At 39.2% G+C, this 22,467-nt stretch overlaps 1 protein-coding gene across 1 annotated transcript; it reads left to right on the plus strand.

Moving 5' to 3' along the window:
* Positions 1-20,375: 20,375 nt before the first annotated feature.
* Positions 20,376-21,001, plus strand: LOC125079924 (microtubule-associated proteins 1A/1B light chain 3B-like). Its single transcript, XM_047693691.1, has one exon. It carries the CDS (start codon positions 20,457-20,459, stop codon positions 20,832-20,834), a length of 378 nt encoding a protein of 125 aa, XP_047549647.1. The 5' UTR covers positions 20,376-20,456; the 3' UTR covers positions 20,835-21,001.
* Positions 21,002-22,467: the final 1,466 nt, after the last annotated feature.

Below are 22,467 nucleotides of genomic sequence, written 5' to 3' on the forward strand. Positions count from 1 at the left end.
TTTCACATCGGTGTCTGCAATTTGGAGAACATTTTCATAAACTCCCAAATCAACCCACTAAATCCTCTTTAAAACTTCATTAAAAAGTAGCTGAGGGGCGCCTGGGTGGCTCAGTCCCTTACATGTCTGCCTTAAGCTCAGGTCATGATCTCAGGGTCCTGGGATTGAGCCCTGCATGATGTTCCCTGCACAGCAGAGAGCCTGCTTCTGCTCCCCCTGCTTGTGCTCACTTGTTTGCTCTCTCTCTCTCTCTCTGTTAAATTAAAAAAAAAATAAATAAATAAATCTTTAAAAAAAAAACAGTAGCTGAATCATAGGGCTAATAGTTACATTGAAAATTACAGATTGTGGGTCGTGGGCCTTGGTGCAGGAAACTGGGGACTAGTGAGAAGGTTGTCAGAGAAAGATATATATCTCTGAGATGTATGTGTGTGTGTGTGTGTGTGTGTGTGTGTATATATATATATATATATATATATATATATATATATTCAGGTAGATATATATCTACCTGAAGAGACCAGTGTAGCCAAACCTTCAGTCTGCAACTTCTGGGTAGCACCATATGGAGCTAGTGTTCCATATGGAACACTTGTACTGTTTTCAGGTCACATATACCTTCGCCCACCCGATAGCAAGATGAAGGAAGAGCATTGGTTTTCCTATTTCTAGCATACAACTTGCTTTGGACATCTTTGCCAACTTTTTCTATAAAGGGCCAGATAATAAATATTTTAGACTTTTCAGGCTATACAGTCTCTGTCGCAAGTATTCAACTCTGCTGCTATCATGTGAAAGCAGCCATTGGCAATACATAAACAAATGAGTATCAATGTGTGATCATAAAACTTTATTAACAAATGCTAAAATTGGAGTTTTATATAATTTTCACAAGTCAAAAATATTCTCATTCTTTTGATTTTTTTTTTCTCAACCATTTAAAAATGTGTAAACATTCTTAGCTGGGTTGTATAAAAACAGACTGAAGGCTAGAGTTGGCTCACATACCACCATTGGCCAACCCTCCTTTAAGACACACCATACTAACTTCAAATTCACTGAGTCTCTATCTGCCACCCAGTCCATCCTCCTTATGGGCCTTGTACTCTTATTTTCTCTATATCCCCTGCAGGACAATGTTATGACAAAGTATCTCATGCTTGGATAGGTCTAACCTTTCCTTCTTATATTTCTCATTGCCCATCTATAGCTTCCCAGTTAGTTCTCGAGAAAACTTAAGCCACAGCAGAAGTATTGTTACTACAATTCTCTATTGATAATTCAAATCTGGACCTGTCACCAAAGTTCCAACATTTTCATATCATTCCTTTGACTACAAGAAACCATTTCATGTTTTTAATTTAGCTCCTTCAGCTCTTGGCAATCTGGCTGTCATCTGCCCATCAGATCATGTTCCTTACAAGTTCTGAGTCCCCCTGTCCACAATCACATTCACGGTGATGCCTTTGTGAATACCCTGGGAAATCACACTTAAAAAAACCTCTGAACAGGGGCACCTGGGTAGCTCATTTGGTTAAGTGTCTGCCTTCGACTCAGGTCATGATCCCAGGGTCCTGGGATGGAGCCCTGCTTCAGGCTCTCTGCCTAGCGGGGAGCTTGCTTCTCCCTCTGCCTCTGATCCTCACATCACCCCCTCCCCTGCCCATGCTCTCTCTCTCTCAAACGAATGAATAAAATCTTAAAAAAAATAATAAATTCTGATTTGTCCTTGGAAACTTCTCATCCATTAGGTACATTTATTCCAAGTTTGAAAGAGAATAAAAACTAAAAACAACAAAAGCAAATCTTATTAGATATTTTTAAGATTATTCAATTGTGTATAATTGGTGAATTTGTATTTTTTTTCAAATTCTCGTTAGCAAAGTAGTTTCATTTGATTATTTTCATTTTGACAGAAATCCTTGAAATTGAGAAATAGAGATTTGATTATCTACAGATTATAGCAACTTTCCAAACCTGGTTTTATTTCAACAGAAATACTTTACTGAACAGGACATTGTGGACTCATTAAATCCTCTCATTGCAGTGATTACAAATTAATTTTTATATGGGTCTAAACAGGTGTTCATGAGATGGGAAGTGTGGCACCCCTAGCAAGTCAAAAAGACAACCAGATGTGGTTGTGGTCCTTGCTAGTGAAGCAGTCCCCTTTATTCCTCTGCATTATATACACTGTGATCTATCTGGATATAATTTCTGTATTATTCAGCCCTCAATACTTTTCATTGAGTTTGGTTCTCAATGTCCATCGATAGATGAATGAATAAAGAAAACGTGGTTTGTATATACAATGGAATATTATTCAGCCATCAGAAAGGATAAATATTTATCATTTACATCAATGTGGATGGAACTGGAAGGTATGAGGCTAAGAAAATAAGTCAAGCAGAGAAAGGCAATTATCATAACATTTCACTCACCTGTGGAATATAAGAAAAAGCGTAGAGAATCATAGCGAAAAGAAGGGAAAGCTGATGGGAAGCCATCAGAGAGGGAGACAAACCAAGAGAGACTCTTAACTCTAAGAAACAAACTGAGGGTTGCTGGAGAGGAGGTGGGTGGAAGAACAGGGTAACTGGATGAGGGTCATTAAAGAGGGCATGTGATATGATGAGCACTGGGTGTTGCATTCAGCTGATGAATTATTGAACTCTACATCTGAAACTGGTGTTTCAGTTGTTTGGCTAATGTCTGGCTAATTGAATTTAAATTAAAAAAAAATTTAAAAAAGTTTGGTTCTCAATAACTGTTGGTTGAATATTAAATAGATGAAGGAGACGAAACATTTTAAAATGCTGGGAAGAAAGCAAAATTGGAAATGTAGGTGGTCATCAGTGAACCAGTGAATATACTGGTTGCCACTGACCGCCAGTCTGGGAAGTTCTTATTTGAGGAAAGAAAGAATTAGCAGATTTGATAGCATAGGGGAGAAGTATTAACTTTGGAAGAAGCCCAAGTGAATTCTTATTTCTTGAGACCCCTTCACGTATCAGTGCGGATTTATTTATTAGGTTAGTTTGCTGTCCCAAGCCAAGGGAGCTTTAATATGATGAAGGGAGGGAGAGCAGGACAGTGATTTAAGGGGATTAAATAGTAGGCAAGAGCAAAATTTGGAGAAGAAAAATTGCTGAAAATAATTTCACACTTCGGTAAATTTGCCTGAGGTTAAAAACACTCCAATTCTAGCATTTTGGGGTCTTTGGAACACAGAAACAAAACCTTTCCTTTTTTCTATCTTTTTCCCATGGAAATAAATGCTAGTAAGCTAATTAAATTTTTGAAAACATTTGTTATAATATGCAGTGCATTTTAAAGACTTGCGCGGCGGGGGGGAGTGGAATCCTGAAACAAATTTTGGTTAGTTTAAATTTAAAATGTCCATTTCACTTTAGATTCTGTCTGGGTTCTCCTTTGAGTTGACTTCTCAAAAGCCAAACTTATTTTGTGTCATGTAGGGTTAGAAAGTGTGTTAACACCTACTATTTAAAAGAATCCAGAGCCCAAATGAAATTAGAACTGTAATGGGATCTGGGGCATTATCAGTTACATTTGAATAGCTTTTCTCTAGCAGACCTGCCACACAGTTTAAATAAATTCCTGCCGAAGGTATGGCAGGTTCTTTCTGGTTAAGTGCACTAAAATTCAGTTAAGTATTCCATGCTGAGCTTTTTTTTTTTTTTTTTTTTTTAAACAAACAGAAGCAGAGAGGCCAGATTCCAGCACTAGTGCCATGGCCCACTTTTGAATTCCTGGCAACTGAAGATTGTGTGATAAGTATCTTTGGCCCAAGTTACAAATTCAAAGTTTTTCTTCAATGAGAGTGAAAAACAGGCACAAGGGTTTATCTTCTATCAGATGGCACAGCGGCTATCTTCAGGGCTGGTGGAGTCAATGGAGATTAGGAGAAAAGGCAGGTATTTAGATAAAGAAGAGTTTATCGCGGTGGGAGGCTTACCATTGGATATTCAATCTGGTTTTTAAAAAAATCCAAAAAGAACCAGTTTAATCAGCTTTTCCTGGGATTACTACGTGGTCTGGTTAGAGCACGCAGATGGTAATCAGGTATTACAATATTCTGTAGGTCAAGATCAAAAGGAAAACTTTGAAATTCATTAATTAAGACAATGAAATTTCATTTGATCAATATCTCCTTTTTTCTCCTTCAAATAAATTCTTATTCCTGGTCTTTATTTTTATGGTGATTGCTTCTCTTGTAATGTAACTCTACACAGAGTTTTGAGAAAGTGACATGCCTATTTTCAGTCATTTTTTTTAAAGTAAGTACACAAGGATTATTGTAAAAAATTTATAGATTCCCTGTACCTAAAAATGTAGGGGATTTAATATATTTCCTTTGCTCTTTCTTTCCCTTAACAATTTAATTCTTATATAATTTTTCCGTTATAGCTGATATGTCAGGCTTTTTTAATTTCTAGAGCATTATTTCATATATCTAAAGTGTTCATATTTTAATTGTTTAAAATTACATTGTAATCCAGAGAAATCACATAGTATAGTTTGATGAGATGTTTCTAATTGCAGAAATGAGTAGATAGAACAATAAGAATAATTCTGTGTATGGTAAATTATCAAGGAGTCTATATAACCTGACATGATCATTGGAATATTATTTTTTTCTTTGTAAAGAAGTAGCTCAGAAGCACAAGATATGGTGCAATTATGCTATTGTAGTTTTGAATAATTTTCTTCACTTCTGTGCTAATTAACTCAGGTTGTAAATTTTAAGAGTATACGAAGAAAACACAGGAAGATACAACTCATCGCAGACCTTTAATTTGTTAACAATTATCAGTAGGCCACTGAAGACAAATTATGATGGAACTTCACCTTATCTTTTTCAAGAAACTGTTTGGCAGGATGTTCTGACCCTATCCCCATTGCCAACTTTTTTCCTAATGACCACAAAACGACTTATTTATTCTGCAGCAGTGTTTGCTCGCTCTGTATCTAAGTCAGGTAGCTGGCATCTTCTAACTACTGCTATGAGGGTCATACATATTTATTAGGTTGAAAGGATTATCTCATATAAAAACTAATTATTTACATTTGTTGTAGGGGAGGAAGAAGTACCTTAGCAACTAATAGAGTTTCTAAAGTTTTCATTTTTAAATCTCCTCTGACTATCCAGCAGTAATGATTCCTCCCGGGATTTGGGCAAGCTACTTCTTCATTCCTGTACATACAGAATAACAAATAGTTAAATAGCAAGTTCTACGGGCAAAGTGCTGTGGTAGGCACTTTACTTATATTAATAATTTAATCTTTCCAACAACACAGGCAAGTGTATTTTTTTTTTTTTGCAAGTGTACTATTAATAGCTCCATTTTATAGTAAGGAGAATGAGGTGGAGAGACGGTAAGTTTCTTGGTCAAGGTCACTGCTGATAACAGTTGAGTCCAGGATGCCCACTTGACCAGTCTTGCTCCAGAGCCCATGCTCCTCACCATTGTGCTTTTTTCTACACGTCAGGTATCTTCCAGGTCAAGTCGAAAGTGATAATACAAAATGCAACACAGTGTCTTCCAGGATTATGTAAGAGAGAGAAGACTAATGAAAGATTAACATTCATCATCTTCGAATGAAAAAGTGGGCAAAAGGGGAGGAGTCAAGATGGCGGAGAAGTAGCAGGCTGAGACTACTTCAGGTAGCGGGAGATCAGCTAGATAGCTTATCTAAAGATTACAAACACCTACAAATCCAATGGGAGATTGAAGAGAAGAAGAACAGCAACTCTAGAAACAGAAAATCAACCACTTTCTGAAAGGTAGGACTGGCGGAGAAGTGAATCCAAAGCGACGGGAAGATAGACCTGCGGGGGGAGAGGCCGGCTCCCGGCGAGCAGCGGAGCAACGGAGCACAAAATCGGGACTTTTAAAAGTCTGTTCCGCTGAGGGACATCGCTCCAGAGGCTTAACCGGGGTGAAGGCCGCGCGGGGTCAGCGTGGCCTCAGGTCCCGCAGGGTCACAGAAGGATCGGGGTGTCTGAGTGTCGCAGAGCTCACAGGTATTAGAACGGGGAAGCCGGCTACAGAGACAGAGCCGAGGAGTGACTCTCAGCTCGGGGTTACCTTGAACCGGTCGCAGGCTCGGTCAGCTGGGAGCACAGCCGGAGGCCAGGGTGGTGGGAGTCATTGGGTGCTGTTCTCTGGGGGCGCACTGAGGAGTGGGGCCCGGGCTCTCGGCTCCTCCGGGCCGGACACCGGGAGGCCGCCATCTTCATCCCCGCCCTCCGGAACTCTACGGAAAGTGCTCAGGGAACAAAAGCTCCCGAAAGCGAACCCGAGCGGATTACTCAGCCCGGCCCGGGTAAGGGCGGTACAACTCCGCCTGGGGCAAAGACGCTTGAGAATCACTACAACAGGCCCCTCCCCCAGAAGATCAGCAAGAAATCCAGCCAGGACCAAGTTCACCTACCAAGGAGTGTAGTTTCAATACCAAGGAGAGCAACAGAATTCCAGAGGAGGAGAAAGCGAAGCACGGAACTCAGGGCTTTCTCCCCATGATTCTTTAGCATTGCAGTTAATTTATTTATTTATTTATTTTTTTGAATTTTTTTTCTTCTTCAGCTAAATTTTTTTAACTTTTACCCTTTTCTTTTTTAACATTTTTTAACTAGTTTATCTAATATATATATATTTTTTCCTTTTAATACTATTTCTTTATTGGTTTTCTTTTTTAATTTTTTTTTCTTTCTTTCTGAACCTCTTTTTATCCCCTTCCTCCCCCCTCATGATTTGGGATCTCTTCTGATTTGGCTAAAGCATATTTTCCTGGGGTTGCCGCCCTTTTAGTATTTTACTTGCTCCTTCATATACTCTTATCTGGACAAAATGACAAGGCGGAAAAACTCACCACAAAAAAAAGAACAAGAGGCAGTGCCAAAGGCTAGGGACCTAATCAATACAGACATTGGTAATATGTCAGATCCAGAGTTCAGAAAGATGATTCTCAAGGTTCTAGCCGGGCTCAAAAAAGGCATGGAAGATATTAGAGAAACCCTCTCAGGTGATATAAAAGCCCTTTCTGGAGGAATAAAAGAACTAAAATCTAACCAAGTTGAAATCAAAAAAGCTATTAATGAGGTGCAATCAAAAATGGAGGCTCTCACTGCTAGGATAAATGAGGCAGAAGAAAGAATTAGCGATATAGAAGACCAAATGACAGAGAATAAAGAAGCTGAGCAAAAGAGGGACAAACAGCTACTGGACCACGAGGGGAGAATTCGAGAGATAAGTGACACCATAAGATGAAACAACATTAGATTATTGGGATTCCAGAAGAAGAGGAAACAGAGAGGGGAGCAGAAGGTATATTGGAGAGAATTATTAGAGAGAATTTCCCCAATATGGCAAAGGGAACAAGCATCAAAATCCAGGAGGTTCAGAGAACCCCCCTCAAGATCAATAAGAATAGGTCCACACCCCGTCACCTAATAATAAAATTTACAAGTCTTAGTGACAAAGAGAAGATCCTGAAAGCAGCCCGGGAAAAGAAGTCTGTAACGTACAATGGTAAAAATATTAGATTGGCAGCAGACTTATCCACAGAGACCTGGCAGGCCAGAAAGAGCTGGCATGATATATTCAGAGTACTAAATGAGAAAAACATGCAGCCAAGAATACTATATCCAGCTAGGCTATCATTGAAAATAGAAGGAGAGATTAAAAGCTTCCAGGACAAACAAAAACTGAAAGAATTTGCAAATACCAAACCAGCTCTACAGGAAATATTGAAAGGGGTCCTCTAAGCAAAGAGAGACCCTCAAAGTAGTAGATCAGAAAGAAACAGAGACAATATACAATAACAGACACCTTACAGGCAATACAGTGGCACTAAATTCATATCTCTCAATACTTACCCTGAATGTTAATGGGCTAAATGCCCAAATCAAAAGACACAGGGTATCAGAATGGATAAAAAAAACAAAACCCATCTATATGTTGCCTACAAGAAACTCATCTTAAACCCGAAGACACCTCCAGATTTAAAGTGGGGGGGGGTGGAAAAGAATTTACCATGCTAATGGACATCAGAAGAAAGCAGGAGTGGCAATCCTTATATCAGATTAATTAGATTTTAAGCCAAAGACTATAATAAGAGATGAGGAAGGACACTATATCATACTCAAAGGAACTATCCAACAAGAAGATCTAACAATTTTAAATATCTATGCCCCTAACGTGGGAGCAGCCAACTATATAAACCAATTAATAACAAAATCAAAGAAACACATCGACAATAATACAATAATAGTAGGGGACTTTAACACTCCCCTCACTGAAATGGACAGATCATCCAAGCAAAAGATCAACAAGGAAATAAAGGCCTTAAATGACACACTGGACCAGATGGACATCACAGATATATTCAGAACTTTTCATCCCAAAGCAACAGAATACACATTCTTCTCTAGTGCACATGGAACATTCTCCAGAATAGATCACATTCTTGGTCCTAAATCAGGTCTCAACCGTTATCAAAAGATTGGAATCATTCCCTGCATATTTTCAGACCACAATGCTCTGAATCTAGAACTCAATCACGAGAGGAAATTTGGAAAGAACCCAAATACATGGAGACTAAACAGCATCCTTCTAAAGAATGAATGGGTCAACCAGGAAATTAAAGAAGAATTGAAAAAATTTATGGAAACAAATGATAATGAAAACACAACGGTTCAGAATCTGTGGGACACAACAAAGGCAGTCCTGAGAGGAAAATATATAGTGGTACAAGCCTTTCTCAAGAAACAAGAAAGGTCTTAGGTACACAACCTAACCCTACACCTAAAGGAGCTGGAGAAAGAACAAGAAAGAAAGCCTAAACCCAACAGGAGAAGAGAAATCATAAAGATCAGAGCAGAAATCAATGAAATAGAAACCAAAAAAACAATAGAACAAATCAACGAAACTAGCAGCTGGTTCTTTGAAAGAATTAATAAGATTGATAAACCCCTGGCCAGGCTTATCAAAAAGAAAAGAGAGAGGACCCAAATAAATAAAATCATGAATGAAAGAGGAGAGATCACAACGAACACCAAAGAAATACAGACAATTATAAGAACATACTATGAGCAACTCTACGCCAACAAATTTGACAATCTGGAAGAAATGGATGCATTCCTAGAGAAATATAAACTACCACAACTGAACCAGGAAGAAATAGAAAGCCTCAACAGACCCATAAGCAGTAAGGAGATTGAAACAGTCATCAAAAATCTCCAAACAAACAAAAGCCCAGGGCCAGATGGCTTCCCAGGGGAATTCTACCAAACATTTAAAGAAGAACTAATTCCTATTCTCCTGAAACTGTTCCAAAAAATAGAAATGGAAGGAAAACTTCCAAACTCATTTTATGAGGCCAGCATCACCTTGATCCCAAAACCAGACAAGGATCCCATCAAAAAAGAGAACTACAGACCAATATCCTTGATGAACACAGATGCAAAAATTCTCGCCAAAATACTAGCCAATAGGATTCAACAGTACATTAAAAGGATTATTCACCACGACCAAGTGGGATTTATTCCAGGGCTGCAAGGCTGGTTCAACATCCGCAAATCAATCAATGTGATACAACACATTAATAAAAGAAAGAACAAGAACCATATGATACTCTCCATAGATGCTGAAAAAGCATTTGACAAAGTACAGCATCCCTTCCTGATCAAAACTCTTCAAAGAGTAGGGATAGACGGCACATACCTCAATATTATCAAAGCCATCTATGAAAAACCCACCGCAAATACCATTCTCAATGGAGAAAAACTGAAAGCTTTTCCGCTAAGGTCAGGAACACGGCAGGGATGTCCGTTATCACCACTGCTATTCAACATAGTACTAGAAGTCCTAGCCTCAGCAATCAGACAACAAAAGGAAATTAAAGGCATCCAAATCAGCAAAGAAGAAGTCAAACTATCACTCTTCACAGATGATATGATACTATATGTGGAAAACCAAAAGACTCCACTCCAAAACTGCTATAACTTGTACAGGAATTCAGTAAAGTGTCAGGATATAAAATCAATGCACAGAAATCAGTTGCATTTCTCTACACCAACAACAAGACAGAAGAAAGAGAAATTAAGGAGTCCATCCCATTTACAATTGCACCCAAAACTATAAGATACCTAGGAATAAACCTAACCAAAGAGACTAAGAATCTATACTCAGAAAACTATAAAGTACTCATGAAAGAAATTGAGGAAGACACAAGAAATGGAAAAATGTTCCATGCTCCTGGATTGGAAGAATAAATATTGTGAAAATGTCTATGCTACCTAAAGCAATCTACACATTTAATGCAATTCCTATCAAAGTACCATCCATTTTTTTCAAAGAAATGGAACAAATAATCCTAAAATTTATATGGAACCAGAAAAGACCTCGAATAGCCAAAGGAATATTGAAAAAGAAAGCCAAAGTTGGTGGCATCACAATTCCGGACTTCAAGCTCTATTACAAAGCTGTCATCAAGAAGACAGCATGGTACTGGCACAAAAACAGACACATAGATCAATGGAACAGAATAGAGAGCCCAGAAATGGACCCTCAACTCTATGGTCAACTCATCTTCGACAAAGCAGGAAAGAATGTCCAATGGAAAAAAGACAGGCTCTTCAATAAATGGTGTTGGGAAAATTGGACAGCCACATGCAGAAAAATGAAATTGGATCATTTCCTTACACCACACACGAAAATAGACTCAAAATGGATGAAGGATCTCAATGTGAGAAAGGAATCCATCAAAATCCTTGAGGAGAACACAGGCAACAACCTCTTCGACCTCAGCCGCAGCAACATCTTCCTAGGAACATTGCCAAAAGCAAGGGAAGCAAGGGCAAAAATGAACTATTGGGATTTTATCAAGATCAAAAGCTTTTGCACTGCAAAGGAAACAGTTAACAAAACCAAAAGACAACTGACAGAATGGGAGAAGATATTTGCAAATGACATATCAGATAAAGGGTTAGTGTCCAAAATCTATAAAGAACTTAGCAAACTCAACACCCAAAGAACAAAGAATCCAATCAAGAAATGGGCAGAGGACATGAACAGACATTTCTGCAAAGAAGACATCCAGATGGCCAACAGACACATGAAAAAGTGCTCCACATCACTCGGCATCAGCGAAATACAAATCAAAACCACAATGAGATATCACCTCACACCAGTCAGAATGGCTAAAATTAACAAGTCAGGAAATGACAGATGCTGGCGAGGATGCGGAGAAAGGGGAACCCTCCTACACTGTTGGTGGGAATGCAAGCTGGTGCAACCACTCTGGAAAACAGCATGGAGGTTCCTCAAAATGTTGAGAATAGAACTACCCTATGACCCAGCAATTGCACTGCTGGGTATTTACCCTAAAGATACAAACGTAGTGATCCTAAGGGGCACGTGCACCCGAATGTTTATAGCAGCAATGTCTACAATAGCCAAACTATGGAAAGAACCTAGATGTCCATCAACAGACGAATGGATAAAGAAGAAGTAGTATATATACACAATGGAATACTATGCAGCCATCAAAAGAAATGAAATCTTGCCATTTGCGATGACGTGGATGGAACTAGAGGGTATCATGCTTAGTGAAATAAGTCAATCGGAGAAAGACAACTACCATATGATCTCCCTGATATGAGGGAGAGGAGATGCAACATGTGGGGTTAAGGGGGTAGGAGAAGAGTAAATGAAACAAGATGGAATTGGGAGTGAGACAAACCATAAGTGACTCTTAATCTCACAAAACAAACTGAGGGTTGATGGGGGGAGGGGGGTTGGGAGAGGGAGGGTGGGGTTATGGATATTGGGGAGGGTATGTGCTATGGTGAGTGCTGTGAAGTGTGTAAACCTGGCGATTCACAGACCTGTACCCCTGGGGATAAAAATATATATGTTTATAAAAAATAAAATAAAAAAAAATTATGTAACAAAAAAAAAAAAGTGGACAAAAAATTGGGGAGCGAAATTAGTCCTATGTGGTCACTTACGTATTCAAGAGTCAGTATTTGTGCTCTTTCCTATTGCAATTACAGCTTACACTGCATGGAATCTCATTATCTCATCTTTAAAAATTTCTCTGAAAGTATACCTTCTTCACATTAGGGATAATATGATTATCTTATACTTGGAAGCTTGCATACTTGTTTATGGTACTCTGTAGTTTTGCAATTCCTTAGACCATTTTCAGCCTTTGGAGAAGGGGGATCATTAGTCTTAAGGTCACTTCAAAGCAGCAATCTGTCAAATCTTGGGCTATGATAGAATATGATCAGTTATCTACAGCAGAGAAGGGCAGATGAGGTGAGAGAGGGATCTGGAGCTAGAGGGACCCCCCAAGGAGCTGGTACAGGCTGGAAAAAAGTTTCATCTAACCCATAGATTCCAGGAATGTGGGGGCATGCAATATTGTAAAGTGAAGACCGCATGGGATGCAGAGCCAGTGCTGGTGCTACAAATGCTAACTCTATGAGCTCATGTGAGTTATTTAACTTCTCAGATTTCTGGATTTCTTTGAGGCTCTTTGGATTAAATAAAAGAATAGATGTAAATATGCTCTGTGAACTATACATTATTAAACACATTTGAGCTAACTAAAAAAAAAAAAAAAAAGATGGTGGGCACCATATTAGGCAAACAAGTTGAGTCTGAATCCCTGATGTGGCATGACAGTGTATTAGCCAGTGGTCAAGCTCTGTGAAGAGTAATCCAGATCCAAGCAAGAGTTGGAATCTTAGATCTCAAGGACGTCTGTGAGCAGTTACGATAACTCTGGCCACTGGTTTGGGTTTAGGCAGGAAGCCTCAGTTTTAAATGTTAAGATGATAGGCAAAACTTTGGTTATTTAAACAAGGAGAAACAAGGCCAGTGCCCAGACACTGGGTCATAATATTATCTTGGAGAACAGCAAGGATTCCTTGAGTCCGCATCCCAATTTGGGCCTTAAATCCTTTTTGACTAATAGGTAGAGTTGAGTCTGCAGAGTGGGCTCTGACCATGGGAGGTAAGGGCTGCCAAGTCTGAGAACCTGATACTTGTCTCCTAAACTAATGGATCACACATGATTCTTGTATTACAAAAATGGAGACAGCTTCAAGGGGATGGAAAATGAGGACTCAAAGCGGACTTTGTGGTTTTCAGCCAGAGTGGCTAGGGCCACAGATATCTCATTTATAAAGGTTGTAAGGAAGGGGCCAAAGGTGAGAAAGGAGGGACATGGCAGAAGAATTAATATTCTAAAAAGGTAGGATCATGGTTGGGTAGTCATGAGATGCTATTGATATTGTAGGCCTAGAACTCAGAAGGAAAATTAGGACCAGAAGTATGAGTTTGAGAAACTGTTCACAGAATCCTTGTCTCTAAACTCTTTCCTGGGGCTGCTATAACAAAGTACCACAAACTGGTGACTTACACAACAGAAATTTACTGTCTACAAGTTGTGGAGCCCAGAAGTCTGAAATCAAGGTATAAGCAGAGTAAGTTCCTTCCTGATAGCCTTAAGGAAGAATCGGTCACATTCCTCTCACCTAGCTTCTAGTAACCTCAGGTGTTCTTTGGCCTGTAGATTGCACTCTCTTTGTGGATTCACATAGTCTTCCCTCTATTCCTGTCTGTGTCTGTGTCTAAATTTCTCCCTTTTATAAGATACTCATACTGGATTAGGACCTGCCCAAAGGACCTCATCTTAACTTGATTATTTGCAAAGAGCCTATTTTCAAGTAAGATCACATTCATAGGTACAGGGGATTTAGACCTTGACATTTTTGGGGAGGACACGATTCAGCCCAGAAGAGAGAAGAAAGATGGTTTTTGAAGTCTGTAGATAAGCAAAGACAGAGGCTAAAGCAAGACCTCTGGAGTAGTGAGCATGAAGAAAGGCACAGAAGATTGAAGAAGGAGAGGCAGCCACTCCTTGGAAATAGGAGGAGAATCAAGAGAAGTGTAGTAGCCAAAGGAAGAAGAGTTTCTCAGAGAAAGAATATGAATTTAAATGATAGAGAGAAAGGCAATAGCATAAGGACTGAGGATAACTGCATTTGGTAATCAGGAGGCCACTGATGTCCATTATCAGAGGGGTCTATGATAGAGTGTTTCTGGGACAACCCCATGGGCTCTATCTTAGTCATTTTAGGCTGCTATAACAAAGCACCATAGACCAGGTGGTTTATAAACAACAGAAATTTATTTCTCCAGTTCTGGAGTCTGGAAGTTCCAGATAATGTGCCAGCATGATAGGGTTCTGGCAAGAGCCCTCTTCCAGATTATAGATGGTCAAGTTCATATTATATCTTCACCCTGTGGAGAGCAGAGAGGGGATGCAAGCTCTCCGTAACTCTTATAACTCATATGTTTAAGTCTTCCCCTCACCATGATTGTTTTAGGAAGGGGGGGCCTTTGGGATGTAGTCCTCTAAGGGAGGGGCTTGGAAACAGGGAGAAGGGAGTTTGGGTATAGACATATATTAGCCTTTATAGTCTTTTACTTAGGAGATCTGAAAGACTGTTTTTGAAACTTCCAATTCTTGAAGCTTTATTTCATGGAGAGCAAATATTAAATACATCTTTAAGAAAATACATAATTTAAGCCTTTTGTCTTTTCTTGAAAGAGAAAAAAGACATGAATCTAGCTTCATGATCTTGTTCCAAGGGGATTTTTTTTTGCCTGTTAGGTGGTATACTCAGTCTTTTCTTCTTTTTTAAGCATTTTATTTATTGATTTGAGAGAGAGAAAACTAGCAAGGGGCGGGGATTGGGGGTAGAGGGAAAGGGAGAAGTAGACGCCCCATTGAGCAGGGAACCTGACACGGGGCTAGAACCCAAGACCCTGGGATCATGACCTGAGCTGAAGGCAGATGCATAACTGACTGAGCCACCCAAAGACCCCTGCATACTTGGTCTTAATTGTGATAAAGTTGTATCATGATGTGCCTAACTTAGGTGGTAATTCTATTGATTTATTTAAAGTTCAGTAGGTAGCTTCCTTAAAATTGACTTTGGAAATAATTGGAGTAGGTTTTACTGATAATTGTATCTAAATGAGCAGCATTAAAGGCTCTTAAACTCCAATATCAAAAATATTCTGAGTAATATGGAAATTAATGTTTAGATTTAGAAGTATTCCTGGCCGAAAACAGAAATGTAAAAACAGTTACCATATGTAATTACTTTCAAATTTAAGCCTTTGACAGAGTTATTTTGAAATTAAATCTAAAGAATTAAAATAACCAAATGGGGAAAAGGAATGAAAGCTCTATGGCTTTAATTATTTGTGCACTCTCATAATTTTGCTAAAATATCTTTTAATTGGAGAGTTAAGGATATTTTCAGCTTCTTAGCCAACTCAAGCTAAGTACAGTCCTGCCTTTTTAGTAATTTCACAGTCTTTTACTGAACTGTGATGTAAAGGTTAATTCCTCAAATTAGTTTTCAGAACACTTCACAGTTGTTGAAATAGGATGAAACAATGTCAAGCATTCTATTTTTAGATAAAAGGGGCCATCATGTATTCAAATGTTGATGCAGGTGAAACAAATTTTATTGGTTAATTAACATTTAAGAAAATTTACACTGACGAGTTTAAAAAAAAATTCATTTCCCTAAAATGTATCATCTCAGGCTTCTTTCATTTAGTAGGAATAACACGTTCCTTACTCTACTCGACCTTGCTAGGATTAAGATCCTGGATGATGGTGCCAGATTTTAAGTCCTCGCTAAGTATAGATGGAAATTCAGATTTTCAGATGAGATTAGCAATTAGAATTCTATTTTCTTTATATAATAGTCTAGTAGCTTGAATAACGGCTTCCAAAGATAACATATTCTAATCTCTGCAACTTTATTTAGCAAAAGAGCCTTTAAACATGTAATTATGTTAGTAATTTTGAGATGGAGAGATTATCCTGTATTGTCCATGTGGGCCCTAAATGCCATCACACGTATCTTTAAAGAAAAAAATTCAGAGGAAGCTTGAGAAACACACAGAGGAGAAAAATGTCTGAAGACAGAGGCAGAGCTTGGAGGGTAGGGGGCATAAGCCAAAGAAAGCCTGCAGGCACCGGGAGCTGAGAGGCCAGGATTTCTCCCTAAAGCCTCCAGAGGGAGTGCAGCTCTGATGACACCTTCACTTCATTGACTAATGATGTTTGCTTTGGACTTCTGGTCTCCCCACCTGTAAGAGAATAGATTTCTGTTGTTTTAAGCCACCCACGTGGGGTAATTTGTTTCAGCAGCCGTAGGAATCTAAAACAAATACAAGCCTTTGCAGGGACAAATTTTCACACAATCACTTTAATGTTGCAGGTAATTCTGATGCTTTCACAAACCCTGGATGGGAACAGTCCTATGAATTAAACTCCAGTAATCCCACATTTAGGGAACTATAAAGTACTAGAAAAAGAATCTTGCCGACATGCTGCATCAGTGTAAATGGTATTCGACTGCATAAAATATTTCATGACCCTGCATTGCATTTCTGTGAGGCTAGGAAGAAATTTCACAAATGTCAGAGAAATCAACACTATTGGGGTATTTTAATCTTTCCTCCCATTCATTACTTTAAAAATTATTTTTCAAATTCTGAAAATAGCACAATCACATTGAATAACTTTTACAAAATAGAAAAGAACAAACTCAAAATCCTCAATACAACTACGATACTATTTTGCTATAATCACTTACATTCACTTTCTTTTTATAATGGAAGTAATCATTCAACACCTACACTTTTGCATATTGATTATTTTCATTAAATAAATGTGCAACTTTTGCTATTGTTACTTAGCCTTTATAACTATTATATTAAAAGCTAGCTTAAATCACTGTTAAGTGGGTACACCATAACTCAAGTATTATCTTGTCAGGAGTATACAGACTAAATTCTATTTTTTTAAGGAACCCACAGATTCCATATTTTAAAGATTCTTTATTTAACATTAAAGAAATAGAGACCTATTGACTAGAGTTTCTAAATGAATCTCAGCACTATTAACGTTTTGGGTAGGATAATTCCTTGTTGTTGGAGGCTATCTTGTACATTGTAGAATATTTAGCAGCATCCCTGGTTTCCACCCAACTAGATGCTAGTAGCTTCCCTCTCATACAGGTGGGGCAACAAAAAATGTTTCCAGAAATTGCCAAATGTCACCTCGCAGGCAAAATAACTCCTTGTTGATAATCACTGTTAATAGAAGCTAAGTTCAAGTTCAATAATTGGACAATCCAATATTAAAATCCAAGTTCAGTGCTATTCCAATAGTCTTGCTCCACCATTTCAATCAGAACTTTTGAACTCATGGTGGTAAGATGGTCACTGCATTCCAGCTATCACATATACATCCCTGGCAGGTTGATGAAAGACTGACAAGCAAGGAAATGCCAGAACATTCCTCTTAAAGAGGCTGTCTTTTTATTGAGAAGGAATGCCATCCATGACTGGACCTACATATTACAGTCCAGAAGTGTGTTACATGGCTGCTTCCAGTCACAAAAGAAGGTAGGAGTTCAAATTCTTAGCTTTCACAACCTTTATAATAAAGTCAAGGAGAAGGGTTGTTCTGAATGGTTTTTGAATAGCCTGCTCATGATAGTTATTAAATTTCCCATCCTAGTTCAGCCACTTTCCAGTGGCAGATGGGATGGGTAGGAATTTGGAAGCTGCTAAAAATGTTTCTCATATGTATGTTAAGATTTAGAGTGCTGTGATTTATTATCTAGAAAGTACCTCATGAAATTGTTTCTAGCTGATTGATTTGGTGATTTCTTGATTCTGTTTTCTCTAAATCAGGAAAGTGTACTCACGTACAAGTAGTGTCATTGAAAAGACCCAATTAATTTCAGCTAGAAAGGTCACTACTTAAACCAGCAGTGCTTTTTACCAGGGGTAATAAATGTGCTTATCAATTCATATCATTCACAAGCTAACATTTAGAAGACTCAAGCTGGTTTCATTTCCCATCTGACAATATTCAGCAGCAATCCAAAGACCTAGGTGCATTTGAAGATGTAAAGAACATGGACACATCAGACATATGTTAAGGACACAAAACAAGCAGCAGCATAATTCTAACTGGAAGTAAAATTCTTTGTTTCCTATTTACCAAGCCGATGAGAAATCTTAATTATGCAGTTTTTCATTTTTCTATTCAAAGAAATGTGCCCTTACCCAAGTGTTTGGATTATATTGTCTCTCTCAAAAAGACATCTGAAGCCATAATCCTAAGTACTAGTGACCTTATTTGGAAACAGAGCCTCTGCAGATGTAATTAAGTGAAAATGAGATCATTAGGGTGGTCCCTCCATTATGATCAGTGTCATTATAAGAAGAGAAGAGACCTAGAGACATGCCAGCAGGCAGGGATTGTACTGATGCACTGAGAAGCCAAAAAAATACACAGCATTGTTTACACACCAAAAGTCATGAAACAGAACCTTCAGAGAGAGGACGACCCCACCAATGCCTTGATTCCAGACTTCTAGCCTCCAGAACTGTGACAGAACACATTTCTGTTATTCAACACCACTCATTTGTGGTGCTTTCTCACAGAGCCCCAGGACTCTAATACACTACGTATGGGAAGATGGTTAACTACTTGCTGATTGAAAAATCAGTAGTACCTTTTATTTGGCTTCTCAAGAGATAGTTTTAGATAAGTTCTATTCTGCATGTAAATCCTCTTTCCTTCTGTTAGTCTAGACAATTTTCCAGAGTTAATTTCCTTTCCTTTGCATTTATCAAAAAAGATCCTTTACAAATCAAGTCTTCAGGAGGAAGGGAAGCTTTAGCCCTGGCATTCAATACCAAGAGAATGGTAGTGCTGGGGGATGGGGAATCTTTCCATCTTTGTGTGATTGTGGAGGGTCTGGTTGCTTGTGAGAAAGACTTCACCTCAAACCTCAACAGAAGGGAGCCTCACAATGGACTATGTCATAGTTGGCTATCTGTGTTCATTGGGGTCCTCTGAGTAGACACCAAGTCAGGAATAGATAGATGTGCAAGAAATGTATCAGGAGAAATGCCCAAGAAAGATAAAGGGAAGGATAGCGAGAAAGATCTGGAGAAGGCAAAGAAGACCTCCATATCACAATGCTGGCCTGAATCCTGTGAAGGAGACAGAAAAGGAAAAAGTTGGATATGAAGAGTTTCAGGCTTCAGCACAGTTCCATGAAATAGTCAGGTCAGTGATAGAAGGTTAGAATGGATAGGAGGATCTATTCACGATTTTGCATTCAAGATTAAGTTGATATAAAATACACCATATTTGTTCACAAAGTCTCATAAGAGTTCTAAATACCAGGCACTACAATAAACAAATCATCTAATGTTTATGCAACAAATATTTACTAAATCCCCATGTGACAGGCACTGTGTTAAGAGTTGGGCATACAGGGTGCCTGGGTGGCTCAGTGGGTTAAGCCGCTGCCTTCGGCTCAGGTCATGATCTCAGGGTCCTGGGATGGAGCCCTGCATCGGGCTCTCTGCTTGGCAGGGAGCCTGCTTTCCCCGCTCTCTGCCTGCCTCTCTGCCTACTTGTGATCTCTCTGTCAAATAAATAAATAAAAATCTTAAAAAAAAAATTCACAGCGTGAAAAAAAAAGTGTCAATTCTGTGGCATGCTGCTCTGATTTGCATTCAAACTTGACTGTCCTATTCTGCACAGACCTCATGTTATCACTTGTCCCTCTTCTCCCCCAATTCAAAACTGAGCTCCTTTCCTGTGAAACTGCTTGTTGAATCTAGAAAAGCAGTCTGAGAAATTGCATGACTCCTCCATTCTCAGAAATGAAATCCGTAGTTTTTACCTGTTCTTAGCCTAAATTCGGGATCTTATCTCAAGAGATGTGACATGGCCTGTCTGGTTGGGGACACTTCAAGGTTATCGAATCTACAAATATCCACTGAGCAACCAAAATGTGCAAAGTCCTATTCTTCATGTTTGCCTAATGTTGTTTTCTCTGCCCTTTAGGGGCAGTCCAGATTCACGGAACGAACTTAAATTTGGTAGTCGGATTATTTAATGTTTAACCAAATGTCATGGGATTATTTTGAATGCAAATAGAAGGCAAAGTAAGATCTAAGTTAAGGTTTCCACTAGAATTATTTTCTTTTTAAGTTGTGGGTATAATTATGTCCTGATTTGTTCCTAAAATCTTTCTATTTCAGAATCTTATTGTGTAGTCCATTATTAAAAACTCGCTTCAAAGATGTATCTTTTATTAAACATGTACACTTAACTATTAGAATGTGATCATTAGTCTTTTATGGATTATCCACAGTCAGTAAATGCTAATCATTGTGGCTGACATATTCTTTTAAAATAATCACTATTCGACAGTTGAGTCTTCTCTCGCCGCCGCCGCCTGCAGTCTGCAGCCCCCAGGACCCTCCGCCCCACTGCCTCCGCCTCGCCGCCGCGCCATGCCGTCGGAGAAGACCTTCAAGCAGCGCCGCACCTTCGAACAAAGAGTAGAAGATGTCCGACTTATCCGAGAGCAGCATCGTACCAAAATCCCAGTGATCATCGAACGGTACAAGGGTGAGAAGCAGCTTCCTGTCCTGGACAAAACCAAATTCCTTGTACCTGACCATGTCAACATGAGTGAGCTCATCAAGATCATTAGGAGGCGCTTACAGCTCAACGCTAACCAGGCCTTCTTCTTGTTAGTGAACGGACACAGCATGGTGAGTGTGTCCACACCGATTTCTGAAGTGTATGAAAGTGAGAAGGACGAAGACGGATTCCTGTATATGGTCTACGCCTCTCAGGAGACATTCGAAGTGAAATCGTCTGTGTAAGACTAGAAAAATGCATCTGTTCTTGAATTTTTTTAAACCCTTACCAAGGGGAAAAAAAAAAAGGGATATTAGCAACTGAGGGTTGATCAGATCATCCAGTCACAGATCATCCAAACAGTAGTGTTCCTGCCTAGGAGTTTTAGGAAGTTGTTTTGTACCGCAAGCAGGAAAACGGCTCGGTGAGCACATCCAGCTTTGGAAAACTCCATTATTTAACCTAGGCTGTTTTGTTCTCAAATTTAGAAGTTTAAAAATAAAACACTTTGCATTCTTAGTTGCCAATAAAAAAAATAATAATCAATATTCAAGAAATTTCATGGATGGCTTTCTGGTAGGAATACGTTATTCCCCTATCTCAACGTCTCTTTGAAGACCACATTATTATTACTACTAATGCAATTCCCTTTTTCCCAGGGCTCAGTAGTGCTGTATAGACATTATTTCTCTAATATTGCTTTGTTGTAAATTTTTCCAGATACAGGGCAGATTCAATTATCAATATTTAACGACAAAGAGAAGAGTAATAATCAAGATTTCTTTCTATACATTCATAACAGACAAACTTATTAATTGGCCTTGGCAGAGAAAAGATTATCCTCTTTTTATTATTTTTTTTTCATTACGGTATTAAGTTGATAAACTGAGCTATCAACTTGTGACTGGACTTGACACCCTGTGGTGTCTTTTAAAGTTTATTTTGAGGAGGGGCTGCCGGGTGCTCAGTCGGTTAAGCGTGGACTCTTGGTTTCAGCTCAGGTCATGATCTCATGGATTGTGGGATAAGCACCAAGAAGGGCTCTGCACTCAGTGGGGAGTTTCCTTAAAGATCTTCTCCCTCTGCCCCTCCCCCTCCAAATAAATAAGTAAGTGTTTGAAAAAATACAATTTGTCTTGGGGATCTTGGTTTAGGTGTGTCTGTAAAATAGAGGCCACCATGTGGGCATCTGGAGTGGGGCTGGTGAACGTTGGAGAGGACAGTATGGTGCTCTTCTCTACCGAGCCCTGGGGACTAAGTCTGGGGTCTGTAAATGAAAAGAAGTAGCCAGAGGTCCCAGGATCTGGTGAGGAACTAGGACGCAGGCCCATGGCCTTCAAGCTCTGGATGAAAAAGGAACCATATCTATGTTGACTGTATGTCCTGGTTTGCCTAGAACAGGCCCAGTTTAGTCTCCTGTCTTGGAGTAACTATTACTTAGAGATCCGTTTCAATCTTAAAGTTGTTCATGTTAAAGTAAATGACATATTCACCCTTAACCCAGAGTGAGGTAGGAGAGATTCGCTCCTGGGTGAACAAGGAAGGCACTGTACTCCTCTGAGGTCAGAGGGCTGACGGGAAAGCAGATGGCCTAGTCAGTGGTGCTCAGTGTCCTCCAAACGGCTTCTTGAATGGCAGCATCACTAAGTGGCTGCAGTGGAAGAACTTGAGCTGATTTCGTGAGGGGAGGGGCCCACACGGAGAGTTGCCCTGAGGACTACCCAAAATACTGGAGAGAGACCTCTGTCAGCAGGGAATTTTTGTTATGTGACCTCATTTTATCTCCATGCTGGTGAGGCAGGAGGAACTTAATACATGGGCAGTAATTACATGTGGAAAATGAGAGCACATATTAATTCTAAGAATTTGTTTAATGGA

This window comes from Lutra lutra, chromosome 1, assembly GCF_902655055.1.
Source record: "Lutra lutra chromosome 1, mLutLut1.2, whole genome shotgun sequence".
Taxonomy (NCBI): Eukaryota; Metazoa; Chordata; class Mammalia; order Carnivora; family Mustelidae; genus Lutra; species Lutra lutra.

Excerpts from the sequence above, each read along its gene's own strand:
- LOC125079924 (XM_047693691.1), top strand. The coding sequence starts at position 20,457 with ATGCCGTCGGAGAAGACCTTCAAGCAGCGCCGCACCTTCGAACAAAGA.